The sequence below is a fragment of the Argopecten irradians genome, chromosome 9 (assembly GCF_041381155.1).
Source record: "Argopecten irradians isolate NY chromosome 9, Ai_NY, whole genome shotgun sequence".
Lineage (NCBI taxonomy): Eukaryota > Metazoa > Mollusca > Bivalvia > Pectinida > Pectinidae > Argopecten > Argopecten irradians.
This window is the reverse complement of record NC_091142.1, coordinates 29,569,874-29,590,820: the sequence shown is the minus strand read 5'-3', so window position 1 is coordinate 29,590,820 and position 20,947 is coordinate 29,569,874. Positions and strand designations below refer to the sequence as shown.

At 36.8% G+C, this 20,947-nt stretch overlaps 1 protein-coding gene across 1 annotated transcript in view; it reads left to right on the top strand.

The window, feature by feature from the left end:
- The window catches only part of LOC138332017 (stalled ribosome sensor GCN1-like), a 52,426-nt gene extending 33,012 nt beyond the window's left edge, over positions 1-19,414 (top strand). Inside the window, exons 39-53 of the mRNA XM_069279942.1 lie at positions 1,496-1,566; positions 3,169-3,384; positions 3,865-4,029; positions 4,528-4,689; positions 5,132-5,224; positions 7,224-7,367; positions 7,745-8,014; positions 8,290-8,406; positions 12,463-12,693; positions 13,003-13,196; positions 14,597-14,808; positions 15,368-15,516; positions 15,795-15,899; positions 16,356-16,574; positions 17,262-19,414. Coding sequence (XP_069136043.1) covers positions 1,496-1,566; positions 3,169-3,384; positions 3,865-4,029; positions 4,528-4,689; positions 5,132-5,224; positions 7,224-7,367; positions 7,745-8,014; positions 8,290-8,406; positions 12,463-12,693; positions 13,003-13,196; positions 14,597-14,808; positions 15,368-15,516; positions 15,795-15,899; positions 16,356-16,574; positions 17,262-17,390 — 2,477 coding nt within the window. The 3' untranslated portion in view covers positions 17,391-19,414. The remainder of the gene's footprint in view (positions 1-1,495; positions 1,567-3,168; positions 3,385-3,864; positions 4,030-4,527; positions 4,690-5,131; positions 5,225-7,223; positions 7,368-7,744; positions 8,015-8,289; positions 8,407-12,462; positions 12,694-13,002; positions 13,197-14,596; positions 14,809-15,367; positions 15,517-15,794; positions 15,900-16,355; positions 16,575-17,261) is intronic.
- Positions 19,415-20,947: the final 1,533 nt, after the last annotated feature.

Genomic DNA, 20,947 nt, shown 5'->3' with positions numbered 1-20,947 from the left:
GCCACAAATATCCTTGGGGGAAGGGGAACAGAACTTGTATAAAGTTTGGCTTTGGCCCCCACGGGTGCAGGAGGGGTGGGGCCCAATTTAGGAATAGTCTTAAATCCTTTAAATCGCTTCTTGTCATAGAGTTCTGAATGGAATGTAACCAAATTTGGCCACAAACATCCTTGGGGGAAGGGGAACAGAACTTGTATAATTTTTGGCTCTGATCCCCCAGGGGCAGGAGGGGCGGGGCCTAATAGGGGAAATAGAGGTAAATCCTTTAAATCACTACTAGTCATAGAGTTCTACATGGATTGTAACCAAATTTGGCCACAAACATCCTTGGGGGAAGGGGAACAGAACTTGTATAAATTTTGGCTCTGGTCCCCTGGGGGCAGGAGGGGCAGGGCCCAATAGGGGAAATAGAGGTAAATCCTTTAAATCGCTACTTGTCATAGAGTTCTACATGGATTGTAACCAAATTTGGCCACAAACATCCTTGGGGGTAGGAGAAGAGAACTTGTATAAATTTTGGCTTTGACCCTCGGGGGGCAATGCCGGAGGGGGGCCCAATAGGAAAAATAGAAGTAAATCCTTTACATCGCTACTAGTCATAGAGTTCTACATGGATTGTAACCAAATTTGTCCACAAACATCCTTGGGGGAAAGGGAACAGAACTTGTATAAATTTTGGCTCTAATCCCCCAGGGGCAGGAGGGGCGGGGCAAATAGGGGAAATAGAAGTAAATCCTTTAAATCGCTACTAGTCATAGATTGCTGCATGGATTGTAACCAAATTTGGCCACAAATATTCTTGGGGAAAGGGGAACAGAACTTGTATAAATTTTGGCTCTGATCCTCCAGGGGCAGGAGAGGTGGGGCCCAATAGGGGAAATAGAGGTAAAGTCTTTAAATCGCTACTTGTCCTAGAGTTCTACATGGATTGTAACCAAATTTGTCCACAAACATCCTTGGGGGAAGGGGAACAGAACTTGTATAAGTTTTGGCTTTGATCCCCCAGGGGCAGGAGGGGCGGGGCCCAATAGGGGAAATAGAGGTAAATCCTTTAAATCGCTACTAGTCATAGATTTCTGCATGGATTGTAACTAAATTTGGACACAAACATCCTTTGTGAAAGGGGAACAGGGACAGTTGGGGCCCAATAGGGGATTTAGAGGTTAATATTAAAATTCCTTCAGAAAAGAAAAATGAACCTGTATTCAGAACATTACTTGGCATTATAAACCAGGTGAGCGATACGGGCCCTCTGGGCCTCATGTTTCTTAACTTCTGTAATGCTTTTAAATTTGAAATTTAAGTTAAGGAATATTGATGAAACTGGGCCCAGATCATTTTACACTGAAAACAGGTTAACTTAGATATGTTATGATTGAGTTGGTGATAGTATTTGACCACAAACATTTTGATTTCAGGTGTAACTGGTAAGATGACTACCGAGACTGCTCATGATGATGACTTATTTGACTACAAACTTTTTGATTTATTTCAGGTGTAACTGGTAAGATGACTACCGAGACTGCTCATGATGATGATAATTTTGGTACAGAAACTTCATCAAAGGTAATCTTTATATGGGTGATACAGACCTGCCTATTTCTACGCTTTTGACGTAGTTTCTATGATTTCACACAGTATATTAGGCCTTACACTTTGTAATTGTTTTTCTGCGCTTTTTGAAAGTGAAGAAATAAGTGAATAAAGATATTGGCCACAATCTTCAAAAGGCATAACTCTAGGTACCAACCGAACGCACCCACGCATCAATATCATTGAAATGCTTCTATAATGTTTTGATACATGCATTCTAAACACTTTCACGGCCATGATAAAGCATCATGGTTTAAATGCAAATGGCAGCTTACAGGCTACCACTTAATCAAATGTAAAACTCTGCATAAAAGGAAAACAAAGGAACTAGACCAAGCCAGTGATACCAAATATATTGCTGAAACATCGAAATATCTGTCTTATTCCAAAATAGTTGGAGGTTCACGTATATTGCACAGTATGCAATCATTTGTAATGGGCACTTCTATTATTTATCTTGTGCACGTCTTCACGTTGGGTTAATGCAACGGTGAGTGAAATTAAACCTAGACCATTAAGCATTTTAGTTTGTTTCTATACTGTATTGGCAATTAAAATGATATTCAGATTTAACATTGGGTCGAAGTAGTCATCATTTTCTAGATAAATTTGTACTCTCATGGCACTGTTATTAAAAATATAGATAAAAATGTTATGTGAGAAATAAATTTTTAATTTCCTTCAGATGCAATATTTGTATAAAATTTCATAAATGTTTCTCAAATATTGATTGGCTTTTTTTTTCTAGTCTTATTTAAAATGATTTTATTTCAAAGATATGCTTCTAGATGAATTACACATACATGAAGAGGGAACGTCATTAAATGACCCCGGCTGGTAATAAGACTAAACATAATAAATCAAACTAAACATCTTTATGAATTAAATATTATACTGGTATAAATTATAAAACTCCAAGTGGTTGTTATTTGTTCTTAAGATCTTAATGTCATACAAGCATTTGGAAAACTACCTCTTATTCGAAAACTACACTTTTTTACTCGACTAACTACACTTCACAACAAAATTAGGTAGGCAGGTCTGGTGATATTGCATGTTCTGAAATTCAGATGAATGTTCTGTCCACATGGGAAAGATCAAACTTATACCTGATACCTCTTCTTTGATGTCAGCTGTTATCTGATGTTGATTAATTCTGGCATTAATGTATAATTTTATGATGTACTTCTTTTGATGTATGATCTTTTACACAATATTGATATACAGATTGATAGGAATGAGAGATTGTTCCCAGGTTTATGTGTTTAATGGTTACAATTACCTTTAGTTAACTGATCTCTTAGTAATTATGAGTATATGTGAAATTTATGTGGCAAATGGACTTTTCATTATTCAAATTAAGGAAGGAACCCTAGTGTCCTTTACATATACACCAGTATGTGTCCCTGTGTATTGGAGGGGCCATGTATTATTTATAACCCATGTCCACAGCCTTCCATCTGATATATGGAGTTTGGGGCACTTGTATATATTATTTTGTTCCATACATTTATATTTTGATAATGACAATTACGATATTTCTAACTTTACTAAGATTTGTCAATCATCCTACAGGCGATCCTGCGAGCCCTAGGGAAGGATAGACGAGACCGAGTGTTGGCTGGACTGTACATGGGCCGATCAGATACGGCCATACTCGTGAGACAGTCGGCCCTACACGTGTGGAAGATCATCGTGTCACACACTCCGGCGACTCTGCGCGAAATTCTGCCGGTGTTGTTTACTCTGCTGCTGGGATGTTTGGCCAGTACTAGTCACGATAAACGACAGGTGAGTTTACCAGGCAAATTACATAGACAGTAAAATGTTGTTTATAAGAAATCATCAGGGTTATTTTGCTGTATATTATTATGTACCCTCCATGATAAGGGAGGAGAGAGTACATGGTGATATTCATAACCACGATGTCCTGCTCGGATTTGATATGTACACAGCAGACTTAACTAAATTTTTAGATGTCAGAAGATTGAGCCAAATTCCTTATTTTGATATTGTCAGGAGTATATTTTACTGTACAATGAAAGTTAAAAAAAGAACTCTTCTATTTCATTTAGAAGGAATCCTCTATTTTACATCAATATGAAGTTTCATCTGTCTCTAATTATAAAATAGTTGTAAGTTCAAATTAAATCAATCAGTGGTAATTGAAATATTTTGCCAAATCCTCACTTGGTTACAATTTTCAGTAATTGACTGTAAAGTGTTGTTTTCTACCTGTGAAATCAAATACATTTCAATTTTTATGTAAAGGTTGCAGCAAGAACCCTCGGAGACTTAGTCAAGAAGCTAGGGGAGAGAGTATTACCAGAAATTATTCCCATATTAGAGAATGGTTTGGGTTCAGAGCGCGCTGACCAGAGACAGGGTGTTTGTATCGGTCTGACAGAGATCATGGCCTCAACTAGTCGTGAACACGTAAGTCATCTTCTTATGATCTTTTAAGTTAATAGTGCCATAAATGGGCTTGGATATGTTGATCTTACTTAGTTGCTGCATTAATATTTTCTGCTGAAATGTACATGAAAATAATACAGTGACCATATGAGATGACAGAGCGCAAATCAAAATGAATTACAGAAAAGATTTCCACATGTATTTAAAGCCAAATTAACTTCCTTTATAAGTAGACATTTAATGTTTATAATACAAATACTAAAAAATACTGATTACAAACTTAAATTCATTGTGTTTCCATCTAATCAATGACACAATAGTTATTTGAAATTGAAAAACAAAAATATGTGACAAGTAAAGATGAATGACTACGGTTACAGAAACAAATGGGCTGAGCAAAACCAGATTCAGGATATTAACCTTCAATTTTTTGGTCACTGGGTATTACTTGCACTTGTTTCCAATTTAGCAGACATTTTGTGTAATCAGATTACAAATTTTACCTTACTAAATCCCCAGGTACTGGTATATGCCGACAGTCTGATCCCTACGGTACGTCGTGCCCTTGTTGATCCCCTCGGAGAGGTGAGGGAGGCAGCCGCTCACACCTTTGACAGTCTCCACGCTAACATCGGACCTCGGGCCCTGGACGAGATTCTCCCTGACCTTCTCAACAAACTGGTACATTTCAGCAACCCACAAATTCTATTTTAACTATACATGGACAATTTTTAATTTCTTAACGATTTCATCCTGCCAGTTTAAGACTCTTGAAACGCTTGTTGAGTTTTGTGGCTTTCCACTGTTTAGATCCATCTCTTCAAATAGTATATAGTCAAACCATTGTATAAAGACTACCAAAGGGACAAAAGATAGAGACAGATATTTTATCCAAGTGGTTTTTATACTCTGGTAAGATTTTAGTGAAGACTCTGCGGAATTTTTCGTTGTAATTATATATGATATATTTCACTGAATATCAATAATGGATACAAATCTATCAGAAAAATGTGAAATTTTATCTTTTTATGACAAGATTGAGTCTAAATCACTATGCTATATAGTGCCTAGATTTTGAGACACCTGATGTAATCCTTAATTAGTGTTATCATTTGATTGACAGCGTGACCCAGAATTATCCGACGTCGCATTAGATGGTTTACAACAGGTGATGACGGTGAAGAGCCGCGTCGTAATGCCATACTTGGTGCCACAGGTGAGTGTTACTATTTATAGAACAAGGTAGATCAACAAACAGCAAAGAATCATTTAGTCCTAAGAACCTAAGAGGGCTAAGATAAAATAGAGAAGAATTAACAGCTTTATCTGCTATGAACAAAGTAAAATTCACTTAAAATGTTTTGTGAAGAACATTTTTGATGAATTTAAAAATCGGAATTTAAAATCTCATTTTTCATATTGATCATTTACCTATTTTATGTAATTGTACTAATTGGATCTATTTATTCCGCTATACTTGCAAAATCATTGAGAAATCTTGAAAAAAAATGATGAATGCGTCAAATGTTTTTAGCATCTTTTCATCTGACCTAAGTTCTTCTACAGAAAAAATATCCGAATTTCAAAGGGCGGGGAGAAGACAAAAAATTGTGTATTTATTGGGGTTTTTTTCAATCACAATTACTACTAAAAAATAGGCTGTGGCAGTAGAGTAGTCTGAATCGAGTTATGGCCTGGTAGACCACCTTGCGAATTGAACTTACATAGCCAGTCATGGGATGTTTCCAACTGAAACACAGGTACATAGCATCCCACCACAGTGTGGAGGTCCTGTGCCTACCTGGTCAAGCCTTTTTCTGGTGTCCCACCCTCCTGCTCAGGAGGCCCCCTTCTCAGGGGTTGATGACTTTTGTCTCAGACCTTCCCAGGGGCATTAGAACAACTAGTGTCCTGTGTGTTACCCCTAAAGCAAGCCTTACCACCACATCCATATTGAACAGGTCAGGGCTGGGCTTATATACAGCACATTATAAAGTGCAACTTTTCATTCTGCTTGTTAATTTACATATATATAATGGTATTGATTATAAAAGTTTAAGAATTTAGCTGATTAGCATGTTATTTACTGATATTTAACTGTGTTGTGTTGTATTGGAAATATTTGTGAAATCTGGTATTCATATTTACTGTGTTAAATTATTCTTTTTTTGCCTTATCCAGAAATTTTGGTTTTGTAATTAAAGGGAGATAACTCCCTTTGAAAATTTATCTTTACCCTTCGATAATTTTATTGATTTAACAATTATGTATTGTAAAGGTAGAAAAATGTTTCAATATAAGTAGGATATTGAATAAAATTGAGTTTATCACTTTTTTACATTTTTTTAATCTTATTTTGCCATGAAACAAGACTGTGGTGATGAAACAGCCGAACACTATCTTTTCATATGTCCATTGTTTAATAAACAAAGATCATCACTCAGAACCAAAATACATAACTCTAATATCTCCCCCCCCCCCTGCATTTTAACACAAAAACTCTACTGCATGGCTGTGACAATTGTGATGAAGAAAAAAAATACATATTAATTGCAATGTATATCAGAATATATATCTGAAACTAAAAGATTTTTTTAGATTTTTCTGCTGTGATAGGTTTGGGAGATACACTAATAATAATATTCAGTCATATGTAATGTTAAATGTTAAAATACTTTGTTGATAATTGTACTATACCAGATTTGTTTGGAGATGGCTGATATAGGCTTTGCCTGTTGCCAAATCCATTTGCATATTATTTGCAATAAAATTTGTTGAAATGAAACATGATTTATCAAAATTTATATACTAATGGTAACTATAAGTTTAAACTGTAAAATACTAAAGAGATCAAAAGGATTTCCTAATATTAACATTCCCAAATAAATAACAGCTTCATTATAATGCTTAGTTCAGATAATAAACACAATACACTTATATATGGAAGGTCTAATTTGACACTTTGGGGGCATTGATGAGAGGCTGATTGGTAAGCAGAGGGCCTTTGGTTTGGTTCCGTTGATTTGAATTAGAATTATATCTAAATTAACTATAATAGTATCAACAGATCTTTATTAACCAGTTTTAAGGTGCATTAATAAATTAGGAACAGATGAACTTTGACCTTTGTATACCCTCCAATACATGACATTGACCTTTTATTGTACTTGATGATTTTTTCCTTCATTATATATGACCTTGACCTTTTGTTGTAGTTGGTGACTCCTCCGGTAAACACACAAGCTTTATCTTTATTATCATCTGTGGCTGGAGACTCACTCACCAAACATTTACCAAAGATTTTACCTGCTCTAATGGACACGCTCAGTGAGAAGGCCGGCACACCTGAGGAAGCTCAGGTAAATACTCGTGTGATTAACGATAATCAACGATCGATGGCAAAATTACTATTGAATATAACGAATTCTGAAATTCAATTCATATCAAATATATTCAAATTCAATATTGTTTATATTTGTTCCACCAAAAATGTTCCATGTTCTTTAAAACAATTTTCCAAACAAAAAATCTATATGTGACACAATTTTAAAACAAAAATACGTCTTTACATTCAAAATAAAAAGAGACAAAAATAGGGGGAAAAGATAAGTATATTTTTTCACAATGCTAGATGCTGATTTAAAGAATTCTAATCTAAAATTCTAAAACTTCTAAATTTACAATTACATTAATTATTATGACTGTTATTTTATAGAATAAAAACTTGTCGTTACAGGAACTGGAGTACTGCCGTAGTGTGGTGTTGTCTGTACAGGATGATCGCGGAGTACGTACCATCATGGAGGAGTTACTAGCCGCCATTAAAAACCCCTCCCCGGACCTGTGTTGTGCCGCTGTCACCATTCTTCAGGCTTTCTGTGACAAAACACAGACAGATTACTCTGATTATAGATCAGACTTATTTAGGGGCTTGATCGCATCGTTTGTACGGAAAGAGAGTAAGGTCTTACTGGCTAGCTGGGAATGTCTCAATACCGTCACCAAGGTAACGCAAAATTCTTTTGATCAAACTTCAGAAACGTGTTAAAATCCTAAAATTATCAGTAAAAGAATACTATGATTGATGCAGAAAAGATGATGTAGCATAAGGAATGACCCATTTAGATAGATAAAGTTAAAAGGTAAAACAAAAAACCCAAAGGTTTTAAACAAATTACAAATTTTGTTTGGTAGCGAATGAATGCTGAAGCCTTCTTTCAGAAAAAAATTATAAGGTTTAAAATTATGTCTGTTTCAAATTCATTTTGTCATGTTTTCCAGAAACTGGATGTATCAGAGATGTTGCAGCATATACAGGACATAAGGTCTGCCATAAAGATAGCTGCTTCGGAGTTAAAAGGTGCCAAAGAACTGCCAGGGTTTAGCATTCCAAAGAAGGTAAGAAATCCTTTTAAAATACTTGATGCACTATATTGAAATTCAATAGTTCTCTTAAAATACCCTACAAATAGTTTTCATTTGATAGATAGAATTAAGAAAATAAATAATGTGGCTTTCAGGGCTCACGCTGTCAGTCGCCATAGGCACCAATGACGAATTTGAAATGCATTTGGCAATTTAAAAACTACATTGGCGAAAAGAAGAATTTTTTATGAACCCAAAATTATCCTTCCACTATACGTTTCCATACAGTGAAATTCACCAATCCTAGCCATACACAACACAGTGGGGCACTGGCTTGATAATTAAGTAAACAAAAGGGGTGTGATCACTCCCTGACCACCACCCAGGTCCTATTTAGCAGTCTGGGGCTGTTTCTACTTTTGCTAGGTAGTGTCACACTGTGTATTTCAGCTAAAGTAAATCGGCCGATTGGCCACAACTAGGAGTTAAACAATGCAGGCCATTCAATATTTTTAGACCACCATCTGATAGACCACCATCATCAGATGGTGGGCTATTCAAATCGCTTTTTGTTCGTGGTCCGTCGTCCGTCCTTCCATCCGTCCGTCCGTCCTTCCGTCCGTTAACAATTCTTGTTACCGCTATTTCTCAGAAAGTACTGAAGTGATCTTTTTTAAATTTCAGGTTCCCCTAGGGGTCTAGTTGTGCATGTTGTATTTTGGGACCAATCAGTCAACAAGATGGCCGACAGGCCGCCATCTTGGATTAGTACTAAAAGGGATCTGTGTCAAATTGCATGTACAGGTTCCCCTAGGGGTCTAGTTGTGCATATAGCATTTTGGGACCAATCAGTCAACAAGATGGCCGACAGGCCGCCATCTTGGATTTTGATAGTTAAAGTTTGTTACTGCTATTTCTCAGAAAGTGCTGAAGGAATTCTTCTCAAATTTCACATGTAGGTTCCCCTAGGGCTCTACTTATGCATATTGAATTTTGGTACCGATCGGTCAACAAAATGGCCGACAGGCCGCCATCTTGGATTTTAATAGTTGAAGTTTGTTACCGCTATTTCTCAGAAAGTCTTGAAGGGATTCTTCTCAAATTTCACATGTAGGTTTCCCTAGGGCCCTAGTTGTGCATATTGCATTTTGGGACTGATCGCTCAACAATATGGCCGACAGGCCGCCATCTTGGATTTTGACAATTGATGTTTGTTACCGCTATTTCTCAAAAGATACTGAAGGCAGTTGTCTCAAATTTTATGTGCAGGTTCCCCTAGGTCCCTGGTTATGCATATTGCATTTTGGTACCGATCGATGAACAAGATGGCCGACAGGCTGCCATCTTGAATTTGGGTAGTTGAAGCTTGTTACCGCTATTTCTCAGAAAGTACTGAAGTGATATGTCTCAAATTTTATATGTAAGTTCCACTAGGACCTTAGTTGTGCATATTGCATTTTCGGACTGATCGTCAAAAAGATGGCCGACAGGTAGCCATCATGGATTTTGATAATTGAAGTTTGTTACTGTTATGTATCTCAGAAAGTACTCAAAGGATCTTTCTCCATATGTAGTAATATGTAGTGAAAGTTTGAAAAGCAGAGAAAAGATCCCTCTTTCGTTTGTCAGACATGGATCATTCTTTGGTGGGCGCCAAGATCCCTCTGGGATCTCTTGTTTGTGATTACAGCTAGTGAGCATTACATCAAAAACAAACACAGCTTACAACTGTAAATGATTTACTCACGTTTTTAATGTTTAATAGGCCTAAATGTCCTTCAAGTCACAAAGTTTGCAATCATTATGGCCGCCATTTTGGGCGATTGTAATAGTCGATCCGGATTGCTTTAGAATTTCAGGAATTGATTAATAATCATGTTTTAAAAAAATGGGAAGGGTTTTTTATCCAGAATTTTTGTGCACAAATTTTTGAAAAAAATATTATAAAAAAAGAAATATATTAATAGTAAATAAATTAAATTTCCAAGAAGTTTTTACCTTTTACTTTCTCTCAATTTTGATCTATATTTAATTATTTTGATAAACTCTGTAACAGGTTTGACACTGGTTTTTTTTAGCCCACCATCATCAGATGGTGGGCTATTCAAATCGCCCTGCGTCCGTGGTCCGTCGTCCGTCCGTAAACAATGCTTGTTATCACTATTTCTTAAAATCCACTGCAGGGATTTTGTTCAAACTTCACATGGATGGTCCCCTTGGTCCATATTTGTGCCATACAGATTTTGAGGCTGATCGGTAAAACAAGATGGCCGCCAGACAGCCATCTTTGATTTTGGCAGTTGAAGTTTGTTATCGATATTTCTTGAGAACTACTGAAGAGATTTTGTTCAAACTTCACATGGAGGGTACCCTTGGTCCCTAGTTGTGCCATACAGATTTTGAGGCTGATAGGAAAAACAAGATGGCTGCCAGGCGGCCATCTTGGATTTTGATAGTTAAGGTTTGATATCCCTATTTCTCAAAAAGTGCTGAAGGGATCTTTCTCAAATTTAATATGTAGGTTCCCCTAGGGCCCTAGTTGTGCATATTGCATTTTTGGACCAATCGGTGAACAAGATGGCCGCCAGGCTGCCATCTTGGATTTTGATAGTTAAAGTTTGTTATCGCTATTTCTCAGATAGTACTGAAGGGATCTGTCTCAAATTTCATATGTAGGTTCCCCTAGGGCCCTAGTTGTGCATATTGCATTTTGGGACCGATCGGTCAACAAGATGGCTGCCAGGCGGCCATCTTGGATATTGATATTTAAAGTTTTTTATCGCTATTTCTCAGAAATATCTCTTGGATATTGATATTTAAAGTTTGTTATCGCTATTTCTCAGAAAGTATTTAATAGATCTTTCTCAAATTTCACATGTAGGTTCCCCTAGGGCCCTAGTTGTGCATATTTTGATTTGGGACAGATTGACAACAAGATGGCTGCAAAGGAGTAATCTTGGATTTTGATAGTTGAAGTTTGTTACCGCTATTTCTCAAAAGGTACTGAAGTGATCTGTCTCAAATTTTACATGTAGTATGTTTGAAAAAGTTTAAAAAGTAGAGAAAAGATCCATCTTTCCATTGTCAGATATAGATCATTCTTTGGTGGGCCAAGATCCCTCTGGTTTAATTTAGTACCCCTGTTGTGATGAAAATTAAGTAAACAAATCATGCCATTTAATTAAGCCCTGTATTTTTTTTAATTTCAATTAAGGATATATTAAAACATTAAGGTAATAGGATTGAAAATACATTTATATTTGGCATTGTTTCCCTTCTTCTAATCAATATAGAGGAAATTAAAAATTTTCCCCACGAATCATAGATCAACATGCAACCAGCAAATTTCAATTGGAGAATCCAAATTTTGATCCAGAGCTACACCTGGGCTTTAATTGAAGAAAGCAGACAAAGATGTGAGTTATTTGAACCTAATAAGAAGGAAGTCTACCTTTGTGTTTGCTTTGAAATTCAAGTCTCCATGCAAAAAAATATACCCAAAACATCAGCTAGATAAAATTGGCTTAAAAAAGTGATAAACCTTGAGCAAAATATTTCATGAAATTGCTAAATTGGATTAATAAGATATGTAATGGAGTAGTGCCTAGTGTTTATGGTCACCTGAGACGAAGTCTCAAGTGACCTATTCTAATCGCCTTTTGTCCGTTGTCGTGTGTCGTCCGTCGTATGTCTGTAAACAATTAACATTTTCGTCTTCTTCTCCAAAACTGCGGAAGCAATTTCAATGAAATTTTGCACAAACCTTCTAGGGCATAAGGCCAATCAAAAGTGTGAATTATATGGTCTCCACCCCCCAGGGGGCTGTGGGAGGGGCCAAAAGGGATAAAATTTTCATAATCTTCATAGATTAAAAAGTTAAATTTATAAATTCACTGACCGTATTCAAGGGCCAGTATATTAGTGTGTATATGTCTTTGTTTCATTCTAAACAAACTCAGTCGACTGAATGCCTTTCCCTCTCCCATGTATTACAACACATTTCAGGATATTGCCTCCATGTTGCTTATTAGTAAAATACATTTTATTTTGAATGCCTTTCACTCTCTCATGTATTACTACACATTTCAGGGTATTGCTCCCGTGTTGCCTATTTTCCGTGAGGGTATGTTAAATGGATCACAGGACGTGAAGGCTGTGGCAGCCAATGGACTCGGAGAACTCATTCACCTGACCAGCCCCGAGGCTCTCAAGCCGTCCGTCGTCAATATCACCGGGCCTCTCATCCGTATCCTTGGTGACCGCTTCTCAGCACAGGTCAAGGTCGCTGTCTTGGAAACCCTCACCTTACTCCTTGCTAAGGTAAAGATTGTGAAACTGACCAGTTATAAGTGTCTATCGTGGATAGGAAAATTGACTCAATTGTAGTATGAAGTGTTTTGCTTTCCCTTTACAACAGGCAAATTTGGTAACCTAAAAATTTGGGGCACTTAATCAAATCAAGTGTCTGAAAAAACTTGAAAAGAATAAGGTTGGAACTAGTTTAGGGTTTTTAGGTCAAATTGTTTCCTTTTGATTTACCTAAAACTATGTAATAAATGTTTATAATTGAAAAAATACATTTAATTATGTAAAATAAAAGTGATATATATGTTGTCTGTTCCCTTCCAGGTCGGCCTACAACTCAAACCATTCTTACCCCAACTACAGACAACCTTTCTTAAAGCACTTAACGACCCCCAGCGAGCGGTACGTCTCAAGGCTGCGTCTGCACTAGGACGACTTATTGTGATACATGTACGAGTAGATCCTTTGTTTACAGAACTTCACTCAGGCATTAGGAACACCTCGGACTCTTCTGTAAAGTAAGTTCAATCAACGAGTCAAGAAACTTTTTATGATAATAACCTTTAGCCTTCAATACCTGAATTGAATTCTTTCAAAAAATCAAAAACTTTTGAAAGGTACCCTAATGTTGGTTTGTGTTTATGTGTGATAATCATATTTTAAAAAAGACTTTATTTCAATAGTATAAGATTACATGTAGAAGATCTATATAATGGGATTTAGATTCAGTTTTCATTCTGTCATATTAAAACATATAAAAAGTGAGGAAAATTTCATGCGATACATTGTCCATACACAATATATGATTAGGAAGTTTCAGTCCCCTGAAAGGTACAGTCAAACCTCGATGTATCGAAGTTCAAGGGACCGTCAGAAAAACTTCGAAACATCGAGACTTCGAATTATTCGTGGTTGAAATTAGACCGATGTTTTTTTTACCATGACCAACTGTGGTAGTTGTGTACATGTCGTCTCCGTTCCGTAAACTTTATAATCATTGTATTTACCACAAGCAAAACAAAATAAAAACGAAGTATGCAATTAATCACATGTATTGCTATCGTTAGCAATACATACGTATATTATAAACAAGACTTACGTGTACTAGGCCTAACCCATGTACAAGTGTTCGTTTGGTGACTATATATTTAAGCGATGGTTAATATTACGGAATGAATATTAAAACGAAAACACGTTGTAAAAACGACACTAAAAAGGAGGAACCGAAAGCGCTACAACACCTACATAATACTTCGATTTAGAATGATCGATTTGCTCCAGTATTTATGCCAAAGTTTTGCAATGTAACAGTTTTGAGTATGAGTTACTAATAATGTGGCTCGCTATTTACCGTTCCGTAAATTCTACAAACCGCTACCAATGGCGGCGGCGAACATCAAAAACGACTAACTGTATCTTTGCCGTACTAATGATTTAATAACGCAGCTTGTAAAAACAAAGCACCGGGTATCGGTCTGATTAGTGATATTAATTATCTTGATGATATCAAGCTAGCAACACAAGCTGTCATAATCCCTATTGTCCGGCGAAGGGCCGTCGCGAGACAGCTAGGTGTGACAGCATGCCGCGGGGTATCGGCGAACACCTGATCTGTACAGGTAAATTTTTATTCGAATCATCGAGTGTCAGTTACCTATGATTCTATAACAAATGGTCCATGAAAAAAGTTCGATACATCGAGAACTTCGATTCATAAAACTTCGATTCATACATGGGTTAGTTAGTAATGTTATATAGTGAAGAAATTCGGGACCGGACAAAAAGTTCGATACAGCGAGAAATTCGATTCATCAAAGTTCGAATCATCGAGGTTTGACTGTATATACAAATGGACCTCTTATCTTGAATACCTCTGAGCAATGACTCTCAATCATAATGACAAATATGTGTGTTGTAGGGATACAATGCTACAAGCACTTCGGTTCTGTATATCTGGTGCTGGACAGAAGATGGCAGAGCCTCTGAGGAAACAGATCACAGCCACGCTGCTCGAGCTACTCGGCTCACAGGAAGATGCTACACGTGCAGTGGCTGCTGGTTGTCTTGGAGCTCTGTGTATGGCCCTGTCAGAAGCAGAGCTTAAAGACACACTCATACAACACCTACTGGGTAAGGGGAGATTACTCTCAAGGATGGCCCTGGGTAAGGGGAGATTACTCTCAAGTATGGCTCTGGGTAAAGGGAAGTAACTCTGAAGTATGGATATGGTCCTGGGTAAGGGGAGGCAAATCAAGTATAAACCTGTCAGAGGTGAACTTAAAGATACATTCCCCTACCAGGTAAGGGGAGATAACTCTGAAGTATGGCCCTTGGCAAGGGGAGGTAGCTCTGAAGTATGATACATTGAGATTGCACTATAACTCACCACAACGAGACACACATTCACATAATGCTGTATGGTATGAAAACCAGGCATCTTGTAATCTGGAATGACCATCCTCCTAATAGTGTTAGGTGTAGTAAAATAGACAAGAAACAGTATTTCTGATGTACAGCTCTATCAACTTCAATCCATAATTCCAATTTGAATTCTGAAAAAATGACTGATTGCGGTGGCTCATATTATCAACATGAATCAAAAATATCTTGTTAGGAAAGAATTAACAAAAACTGATTTAATCACAGCTTGTATTGAGAGACATCCTTCTAACATGAAGTCTGTTTATAGATGCTGATCCCAGTCAAGATTGGATGTTGAGACAGGGTCGAAGTATGGCTCTGGGTGTCGCTCTGAAGGAAGCACCGAGCAAGCTGTCCAGCACTGGGCTAGAGAGTAGCATAGCAGATTATATAACTGGTCTGGTGGACTCAGAAAGGGTATGTGGTAGAGAACTTTAGGATCGTCTCACTCAGAACTCATCTGGTGGGTTCAGAAAGGGTAAATGGTAGAGCCCTCCAGGGTTATGTCACCATCAAAACTCATGGATTTTACAAATCTTTGATTATTTTTTGTCACTGATGTATGTTCTGTAACCATCTGTTATACACTCACTTGGTGCATACCAAAAGGCAAAAGATGAAATAATGTCACCAATGTGATGCATGTTACTAGTGATAACAACATTGTATCATAAAGTGTATAAATTTTCCCACAGATCCCCCTGTGTATCAGTGGCTATCGCTGTATGGGTTTCCTACTCGACTACCAGTTTACTACTAGTGATGGCAGTGTCCCCTCGTTGATCTCTACACTCATCAAGGTAAGATTAATTCATTCACCCCTGAAGAAACATTTAGACTCTTCGTAATCAAAGATAGACCAGTCCATTATGAAATTTCTGGGGTGAATAAGTTAATAACGTCAGAATAATTAATTGTTTATCAAAGCTGCTGACTACCGCTTATTTGCTAAATCTAGCATGTGTAAAATATTTTTTTTACTGTATAAAAATTATTAGCAGTTATTTTCATGAATCGCCTTTGTAACTATTGAAAGCAGCATTGACATGATGTGACAGTGATAAATAAAACCATGATTTTGAAAAAAATATACATATATAGTTATACAAAAATTTCGAATTTTCTTTTTAAAGAAATAGCCCTCCAAATTGACAATTTGTGTGCCTATATCTATCTGTGTGAAAAATATTTCTTCACAAATTAAATGTTACAGCGACACTATAGTAGACTGGCTACAGAATTCATTACTATTCCAGGGTTTGAAGAATGACTCGAATGACATTAAACAGCTTGTAACCCAGGTGATATCGTTCCTCATCCATAACCGTCAGGGGACACAATCCCCGGAGCTCGTCAAACATCTGACGGCACCGCTAGTCATGGGCGCTAAGGAGAAGAATACATCGGTCAGGTCTAACAGTGAATACGCTCTGGTATCTCTACTGAAGCTAAGGGAGGGAGACACTTTATTAAATGTAAGTAACCATTTTATTTCTGACTTGATGTGAATATATAGATTTTAGGGGTGATAAAAGCAATTGTTTGACTTGAAGCAGTTAGCCAAAATATGGTTAGACCAATTACATTTTCTAAACAATAAGACTTGTTTATTAATAGAGAACTTCAATGGACTATGAAAAGTAATCTGTTAAGCAAATGTTCAAGATTACCGAATGTAATAGAAAATTCACTTTCTTGCAATAGCTCAAGTTACAGGTAATGAGTCCATTCTTGATGTACACAATAGCTCAAGTTACAGGTAATGAGTCCATTCTTGATGTACACAATAGCTCAAGTTACAGGTAATGAGTCCATTCTTATGTACACAATAGCTCAAGTTACAGGTAATGAGTCCATTCTTATGTACAACACACATATAAGACTGCATTATATTCACTATATAGTGGAGTTCTAATTGTTGGTCATTGGTATATTTTACATGTTGTTGATTTTCATTTTGCCAGTTTTAACTGATCTACAGCACGTATCTTTGGATTTAGAAAAAAAGGTTTTCATCAGATGAGTGAATGATCAAACTTTTATATGATTATTTTCATAAGGTTTTCTTCTTTGTTTGATCCCATTAGATTTCAAAATAAGCAATGCATATATTTTCTCTTTTTTCTTGATAAATATTTTTAATATTGAATTTTTCCTCCCAGGATATAATGCAGCAGTTGGACGCTGGAATGAAAGATTCACTGTCTGAACTTGTCACTAAAACTTTATCAAAATTACGGAAACAAGTTGAGCCTCCCCCAGAGAACATTGACGACACAGTCCTGAAATGATTCCTCGAACGTGATATTAATTTAATTTTGTTTCTCGTAAATTTATTGTGAAGTTATATCTGATCATGCAGAGGAGTGCTAACATGTGAAAGGTTTTCCGTTCGCTCTGTCCACAAAGTGCTATGGATCTTAATTCAACCGACAAAACAGCTGTATGGACATTCTGATAATTGTATTTCCAAAGTACAACAGCAAAACTACTGCACTAACCTGATCCTACATCTACCTAGTAATGGACTTACTTTATGATATTAAAGATCGTAAGTTTTGTAATTAAAAGATACAACATTTATTAGTGCTAATATATATATAATGAAGTATGATGTTTTTGGAAAATGAAAGTTGATGTTTATTGTATTTCAAATACAACTGTCAACAGTGAAATTTATACTGTAGTAACTTGATCATGTTAATTGTACATCTACCTAGTAATAGACCTACTTCATGGTATTGAAGATCATAGTCTTTGTATTTTATAGAAACAACTGTTAATTTTTAAAATCTAAAATAAGAAAGTATCATGTTTTCAGAAAATGAAAGATCGTGTTAACTATTTATCATAAAAAATGAAAATTCAACCTGAGTGGTTTTACCTATATTAAGATATATGACTTTCCAAGTAAATTTATCAAAGAAAAACATCATTGAAATATAAGTTATATACATAAGGTATGTACTTAAATGTTTGCATTCTTCAAAAGCTTTTAATTTAAATTAAATCTGCAAGTAAATCTATATTAGTTAGTTTATTGTGTGAACTTTACAAGTATTGCTGTTTGGAATTTGAAAAACAGAACCTACTTCATATTATGTTATCATTTTTGTTATCAATGTTCTATTGTTATATCTGCAGATTCAGAGAAATGCTAGAGGCTGTTTCAATAAAAAAACCTAAATAAGGATATTTTCATCAAAAAAAATGTTTTGAAATGAATTCTGAAATGTTTTGTGTCAAATGTGCTGATTGGTTAATGTGATTGGCCAATATGAACACCTGGTATCGATATCCGATACCCCATAGTAGTATCACATCCAGGTAGCCACACATTGACAAAGGAATAGCAAATGACCAGTACAAAGGATACCCTGTCTTTTGGTTTGAAGTACTTTGAACATACCAAAGTTATCTTAGTTTGCTAACAACAGGTTATTTTGTGGCTGGATACCATTAGGTTATTTCTTTTGGCCAGATACAGTCAAAACCGGATATTCTGTGACTTGTTAAACCTACCAGGTATGTTAAATCACCTCAAAGGTCATCCTTGATACTACAGGTGTTACTATCATTCTCGTTATATCCTCCCCTGGAAAATGTAATTCCATCTTTGCATATTACAGAGTTAGCTCCCTTACAGGTAGGTATCGAATGTTACAGCATTATATTGTGAATGCAATTCATGTCGTTTCCATCGAAATGTATGACGTTGCATTCACAAACACATGACGTCACAATTTTAAATACCTACCCTCAAGGGCAGATAACTCTGTAATATGCAAATACGGAATTTCAGAACTGAAGACATTTCAGGAGGAAAAAACTGATCAATCATAGGCCTACAGATATTTCTTTTGAAGATTAAAGACTCCCAACTTCAAAGCAATAGTGTACTGTTTTAAATTATTTTGATATACATCAAAAGTTCCCTGTCTCCTCTGTTATCACACACCAAACCTTCAGTTTTGCTATGACGTAATCTAGGGGTGTATACGAGGACAGTGATGGTAACCCCTGGAGTAAAGAGGATGCCCCAAAGGCAACTCTGATAATGATATTCTTATAATAATGAATATCACAATTAGCAATGGTAACCACTTTGACAGAATGGCTTCAGATGAAGCCAATTATTATATAAAGTTATGAGAACATGACACGATATACATAAAGGATACCTAATGATCGTATGACAGGGTACATGTTTTACATGTCTTGTCTGTTCTGGTGTTCGTGGAAAGTTTTGATCGATAATGTGTATTCATGGTCATATGTTGATTGGAGGTTTATTAAAATCTGAGCTTGAATTTCATTTTTGACTTTGAGTTTTGATATAGAGGGAATCCGGTGTATGGTATCATTAGCCACATTTGCCTTCATTCATTGGCTCTCAGACATATCAGACAGAGAACCAGCTTACATATTGCTAATTTCAAAGATTTGAAATCGCTACCGATAGCAATTCAGGAAATATTCCTACCAGTATATAAATTAATTGTGTTAAAAACAAATATGGAGGATTAGAGGATAGTCCCTTCTTTAACAGAATCTGGACAGGAATATCTCATTCCTCGGGTAAGATTGTGGTCGGTCACAAGTTCTATTGTTTAGAAGCATTTACATTGATGCGTCGTCATAGGAATTTTGTTATTTGATGACAACACCAAAAGTGTAGATTAATGTATCGGTGACGGGGAATTGTCTAGCATGTACGAGCTGTCTTTCCCAAACAATAACAGGAGTAGTTCAATAGAATTGCAGTTTCGCTGCAAGTATCACTGATGTTGTCAAAAGCCCATACTAGACTTGTACAGTTAGTACAACAGCCAAATCAAGATAATAATTTGTAAGATAATTCAGATATTAATTAATGATTACCATATTCGACCCAATACGCGCCTAGGCTGCTATAGATTGAAAACAAGAGGCCCAGAGGGCCTGTATTGCTCACCAAGTAATGTTCTGAATACAGGTTCATTGTTTCTTTTCTGAAGGAATTTTAATATTAACCTCTAAATCCCCTATTGGGCCCCACCCCTCCTGCCACAAGGGGGTCAGAGCCAAAATTTATACAAGTTCTGTTCCCCTTCCCCCAAGGATGTTTGTGGCCAAATTTGGTTACAATCCAAGCAAAACTCTAGGACAAGTAGCGATTTATAGGATTTACCTCTATTTCCCCTATTGGGCCCCACCCGTCCTGCCCCCGGGGGGGGGGGGGGGGGGGGGGGGGGGGGGGGGGGGGGGGCAGAGCCAAAATTTATACAAGTTCTGTTCCCCTTCCCCCAAGGATGTTTGTGGCCAAATTTGGTTACATTCCATGCAGAACTCTATGATAGTAGAGATTTAAAGAATTTACCTCTATTTCCCCTATTGGGCCTCCTGTCCCCGGGGTGTCAAAGCCATAATTTATGCAAGTTCTGTTCCCCTTCCCCCAAGGATGTTTGTGGCCAAATTTGGTTACAATCCATGCAGAACTCTAGGACAAGTAGCGATTTATAGGATTTACCTCTATTTCCCCTATTGGGCCCCGCCCCTTGTGTCCCCGGGGGTCAGAGCCTAACTTTATACAAGTTCTTTTCCCCTACCCCCAAGGATGTTTGTGGCCAAATTTGGTTACAATCCATGCAGAACTCTAGGACAAGTAGCGTTTTACAGGATTTAACTCTATTTCCCCTATTGGGCCCCGCCCCTCCTGCCCCCGGGGGGTCAGAGCCAAAATTTATACAAGTTCTGTTCCCCTTCCCCCAAGGATGTTTGTGGCCAAATTTGGTTACAATCCATTTAGAACTCTAGGACAAGTAGCGATTTAAAGAATTGGAGGGTCAGAGCCAAAATTTATACAAGT